The sequence below is a fragment of the Tarenaya hassleriana genome, unplaced genomic scaffold (assembly GCF_000463585.1).
Source record: "Tarenaya hassleriana unplaced genomic scaffold, ASM46358v1 Cleome18, whole genome shotgun sequence".
Taxonomy (NCBI): domain Eukaryota; kingdom Viridiplantae; phylum Streptophyta; class Magnoliopsida; order Brassicales; family Cleomaceae; genus Tarenaya; species Tarenaya hassleriana.
The window spans coordinates 2,407,530-2,413,437 of NW_010965216.1; the positions used below are offsets into that span (position 1 = coordinate 2,407,530).

The 5,908-nt window shown below is 40.0% G+C and overlaps 1 protein-coding gene across 1 annotated transcript in view; it reads left to right on the forward strand.

The window, feature by feature from the left end:
* LOC104810536 (homeobox-leucine zipper protein ATHB-15-like) overlaps positions 1-1,765 on the forward strand; it is a 5,946-nt gene extending 4,181 nt beyond the window's left edge. Inside the window, exons 13-18 of the mRNA XM_010536877.2 lie at positions 95-175; positions 295-429; positions 531-859; positions 939-1,044; positions 1,153-1,302; positions 1,393-1,765. Coding sequence (XP_010535179.1) covers positions 95-175; positions 295-429; positions 531-859; positions 939-1,044; positions 1,153-1,302; positions 1,393-1,539 — 948 coding nt within the window. The 3' untranslated portion in view covers positions 1,540-1,765. The remainder of the gene's footprint in view (positions 1-94; positions 176-294; positions 430-530; positions 860-938; positions 1,045-1,152; positions 1,303-1,392) is intronic.
* Positions 1,766-5,908: the final 4,143 nt, after the last annotated feature.

Here is a 5,908-nt window from a genome sequence, read left to right on the forward strand (position 1 = left end):
AACTGTCGACCTTCCGATCTTTGGTTGAAGCATTCTCTTTTAAACCCATCCGAGTTGTTCATATCGAAAGGGTTTACATGTTTTTCGTGATTAGTTTTTGGAAGTTGTCAAGTTGGAAGGTCTCGGTCATTCACCTGAAGACGCTATGATTCCGAGAGATATCTTCCTGTTGCAAGTGAGAACTTTAGATATCTTCGCTTTATTTTCTGGCTGCCATATACAAATAAAGTACGAGGCTTTTCGGACACTGATCTTGTCTTGTCGTTCTTGTATCCGAACGGTCTCTTCTGACAGCTTTGCAGCGGAATGGACGAGAATGCTGTTGGAACCTGTGCTGAACTTATATTTGCTCCAATTGATGCGTCATTTGCAGATGATGCACCTCTTCTTCCATCTGGTTTTCGTATCATTCCCCTTGACTCGGGAAAGGTCGGGAATTTTTCAGTTGCCCATCTTAGTTTTTTCGATTCATTGTTCGATGCTCTGACATTTTTTTTCCGTTAACTGGGTAATGTACGAATCGGAAGCAGGAAGTATCGAGCCCAAATCGCACTCTAGACCTTGCCTCAGCGCTGGAGGTTGGACCGACGGGAACAAAAGCACTATCCAGTGATGGGTCAGGAAATTCTGGGGTTACTAGGTCAGTGATGACTATAGCGTTTGAATTTGCGTTCGAGAGCCAAATGCAGGATCATGTAGCATCCGTGGCCCGACAATACGTTCGGGGTATTATATCGGCGGTTCAGAGAGTGGCATTAGCTCTCTCTCCTTCTCACGTAAGTTCACAAGTCGGTCTTCGTACTCCGCTGGGCACTCCCGAGGCCCAAACGCTTGCCCGTTGGATTTGCCATAGTTACAGGTATCGACTTCGGGGAGGCGTATACAATAAAAAAACGTAATTACCCATTTTTTGGGGAGATGATTCGTTCTGTGGGCAGGTGCTACATGGGCGTGAACTTGCTCAAATCGAGCAGCGAAGGCGATGAATCCGTTCTCAAGAACCTGTGGAATCATTCGGATGCTATAATGTGTTGCTCAATGAAGGTACGTGAAACGTTATAGGAATAGAATTAAACGGGTTTTCGGCTCGTGTATTCTCGTGTTTACTGATCCCTGAAACCCTTTTTTCGGCGGATTCTCCCTTTCGGTTAGGCATTGCCCGTCTTCACATTCGCGAACCAAGCTGGGCTCGACATGCTCGAGACAACATTGGTCGCTCTACAAGACATATCGCTCGAGAAGATATTCGACGAAAACGGGCGGAAGGCTCTGTGCTCGGAGTTTCCCCAGATCATGCAACAGGTTTTTCCCCGAAATCGAAAATCAACGCCTTAAAATCTCGAAGGATTGATCCGTTTCATCTCGTTTTTTTTTCTCCGGGGGAAATCGCAGGGATTCGGGTGCATGCAGGGTGGGATATGCATATCAAGCATGGGAAGACCTGTCTCTTATGACAGAGCGGTGGCTTGGAAGGTTCTCGACGAAGACGAGAATGCTCATTGCATCTGCTTCGTGTTCGTCAACTGGTCTTTCGTTTGATCAGTTATGCCACCATTTGTCGTGGTTTTTTGTTACTCTTTCGATATATTTCTCGGGTTATGATCCGAGAAACCCAGATGGATGTAGTTGGTATTTTTTCGCTTCGGATTCGGACATCTCTGTCTTTTGCTTTGTGTCCAAGAATCATTCATCATCTTGTTCTTGCTGTTTGGATTGGATTCTTGTTTCAGTTCGTGGAGAAATTAAGAACAATTATGTTGTGTTTATGTGCGTAGAAATCCAAAAAAACACTGAATTTTATAATTTTGACAAAAATATCAAACTTTTGTTTTTATAATAAAAACATAAACCTTTTTTTATTGAATTTTAAAAAACACTAAATTTTTTAAATGAGTTAAAAAGATACATAAAAGAGTTTTATATAATTGTCAAAAAATTAATAAATTTTGTTAAATGATTCAAAAAAAATATATGAACTATATAATTATCAAAAAAATCAACTATAATAATTGAGATAATCGCATATAAATACCTGAATTTTTTACAAAATTACCAGATAAATACCTGAACTATAAAATTTCTAAATAAATACCTGAACTTTTCAAAAGTTCCATATAAATACCCAGACTTTTAAAAAATTTCCAAATTACACCAAAATCTATTAACGTCGTTTAGCTTGTAACGGAATCCGTCTAACATTGATGAATCATCATTTGAAATCCTAACAAGCATCCACGTCATAAGCCACATAGGATGAACCGGTTAGTTGACTAATAATTGAATATCTAACCGGTTTGATAAAAAATCTCAAAAAACCTAAAATCCCTAAATCCCAATACGAAACACTCTCTCCCCAAATCACAGAACAATAGAAACCCTAAATTACAAAAACTCTCTCGGTCTGACGATCGTTCTCTTGTTCGGTCTCGGTGTGAACGTCGTCGGTCACTGTCTCTACTCTCCCCTTGGGCTCCCCTCTCACTGACGAATCGACACTCTCCTCTCGTCAGTCCCTCTGTGAAGGTAAGTATCGAGATTAGGGTCTATCGCTCACGGTGTCTCACCTATTTTCTGATTGGTCGACTGTAGGGTTTGATTTCACCTCGTCTGTGGTCGGTCCCTCTGGATATATGTTTGGTGCTAGGTTGAGGGTCTATTTTAGGGTAACGAGCTCGGTTCTGGGTATAGGTTCAGTGCTGGTTTTAATGTCTTTGATCGGTCTCTCATCCTCTCTATTTGATCGATTCTAGGGATCGATTTCATCTCTCTCTCGTCGGTCCCTCTGGATATATGTTTGGTTCTAAGTTTAGGGTCGATTTTAGGGTAACGAGCTCGGTTGTGTTCATAGGTCCAGTTCTGGTTTTAGTGTCGTTGATGGGTTATTCATAAGTTTTTGAAATCTCTGCAGGGATACATTGTTGCTGTGAAAATAACAAAAATAATCAGGGTGAATTTTCATCTTGGAGGAATTTTTACAAGTGTGGATGGACAACTCATCTACATGGGGGGATCTAAGGTTAAAGGAGTTAAGTTCGATCCAGATAAGTTATCATAGTTTGTCTTTGAGAAGTTTGTGCATTCCCGTAAGATATCATCTCCCATTTCTGTGATATTGTATAAGTTGCCGCATGAGAGTATGCAAGAATTGAGGGTAGTTAAGGAAGACATAGATTGTGAGATTTGTGATATGTGTAAATTAGCTGAGGAAGGGAAGGAGATAGATGTATATGTAGATCATAAGGTATTAGAACCAAACGTGATACCATGTCTTCCTGAAAGTGAAGGGTGTCCAGATGAGGTTCAGAATGAGAATGTTGGGGAAGGATTTGGAGAAGAATTTGTTGTAGAAGAGGGAGATCAGAATGAAGAGGTTAGGAATGAAGAGATTTTAGAAGAAGAGGTTAGGGCAGAAACTAGTTTGAATGAAGAGGTTTTAGAAGATGAGGTTCAAAATGAAGAGGTTTTAGAAGATGAGATTAGGGAAGACGAGGTTTTAGAAGAAGAGATTAGGGAAGAAGAGGTTCAAAATGAAGAAGTTAGAGAAGAAGTGGGTAGGGAAGAAGAGTTTCTGAATGAAGATGGTAGGGTCCATATACCGGTAGAGTATTTCAGGTTCCAAGGCCGGCTCCTCCATCAAACTCGTGAAATGATTGAACTCGGGATCTGCGATTAGGACTTTATATTTTGATTAGGGACCTGCTGAATACGTGAGCGATGAGGATAATGCAAATAAAGACGTTTTTTATCCTCGGACACCGCAAAATACAACAGATGAATGAGAGTCTTTTGAGAGGCCTAACTTAGGCGGTCTGAAAACAAGAAAATCGGTTGAAGGAGATGATCATCTAAGCTTTGGTAAGACATTCAACAATGCTGAGGAATTTAAAGATGTTGTTTTCCAATACATGCTGGCAACTAAATATAATGTGAGAATTTCCAGATGGGAGAAGACCAATTATGTTGTTGTGTGTAATAGGGAGACTTGTCCGTTGGAGAGTATATTGTTCAATAGATGTCCCTTTGAATAAATGGGTGATAAAGACGTATGACCCAGATCACAATCACACCAAAGATGGACATGCATCATTGTTGACGATGAGACACATTGCAGCCATGTTCAGTGAAATCCTCAGAAAACAACCTTCATATCCTGCTGCCCAAATGCAACATGATCTGCAAACAGAATGTGAGATGACAGTGTCTTTATCAAAGTGCTTCAAAGCTCGACAAATCGCTTTAGGAGTTTTGATGGAGGATCAAAGAGTTCAGTTTGCAAAGCTATGGGATTATGAAGCGGAACTAAGGAGATCAAATCCTAACACAACAACGGAAATTGTGACAAAAATAGAATCTGGTCACCAAGTGTTCGATCGGTTTTATGTATGTTTCGAGGTTTTACGTGAAACTTGGAAGAAACATTGTCGCCCTGTGATCGACTTAGATGGATGTTTTTTGAAATGAGAGTTTAAAGGAGAACTCCTTTCTGCTGTTGGCAGAGATGCGAACAACCGGATTTATCTTATAGCATGGGCAGTTGCACGAATGGAAGATATCGAAAGTTGGACGTGGTTTGTGCGTAAGTTACAAACAGACTTGGACTTTGGGGAAGGACACAATATTACTATACTCTCAGACAAGTAAAAGGTGAAGTATAGGTTTATTTGGTTTCATTACATGCAATCAGATGATATACCTTATATGGCATTTTTGTATTTGATTTTAGGGTTTGATAAATGCTATTGAGAATGTACTGCCATATGCTCATCATCGTATGTGTACTCTGATAACGCAAATCTAGGTATAGAAATAATGCTCAAGTGATAAAAACCTAGATACAGCGAATACCGCAAGGATACAGATCAACTGTAGTACCAGGGTCGAACACAGGGAATAGTTAACTCTAGGAACAAGACTCGACCAAGAATTAGATCAGGAAATATGGAATGAAGTATGTAAATATCGAAAATAAAACAATAAACTAACTAAGTAAAATCAGATAGATAAACCACCGTAGCTTCGGGATAACCTTAATGAGTAGGGATTGTTTCTAAGAATGGAGAATCTACGAATATCGAACTCTAATCGGGGATCTCAAGTTCTAATATCAGATTTGGCTCTCTCAAGTCCTAAATCCACTATCCAATAATTTAACCTATCGATCTCTCAACCTAATAGATTAAAATATCAAATGCATTAACGATCACTATCACAGTTCCTAAACCGATTAACTTATCTCTCAATAGTCTTAATCAATTCATTCAATGAATTCATTCCGAATCTAATCTCAACTCTCGTTGCAAATCAGAATCTAAAATCAATCAATCAACTGGCCAAGAAGATCAAAAGCAATAAACTCAATTCAATTAAACCGAAGAGTATCGATAACGTAGTCTCGGAAAATAAAAACCAAACAAATCCCTACAAGGTTAAATCCCTAGCTACAGTGAAACGGCTACTCACTACCCATAACAACGAACGAGTTCAAATCAATAAAGAGAAACATAGAAACAGATAAAGAAGACTCGCAGCGATCTCTCGACGACGATTCTTCAATCTCTGCTCCCGGGAAACTCCGTCTTGATTCTCTCTCGAGTTCTCTGGCTTTTCCTGTGATCTCTCGATGAATTCTGAAGTCTACGACGTTCTCTCTTTATTGGCTTGGTTGCTTCGTTTCTTCTTTTGCTGAAAACGGAAGTCCGGATGCAAAATAGGAAGGTTTCCCGTAATGCAACACGGCCGTGTCGAATGCAACACGGTCCGTATCAATTCTCTGTTAAAAATCTGCACTTTAGACATAGGTTGAACACGGGCGAGTTTGAATCAACACGGCCGTGTCGAATGACAACACGGTCCGTGTCAATTATCTGAGCAAAACTTCACTTTTTTCAGCACGGACACAACACGGCCG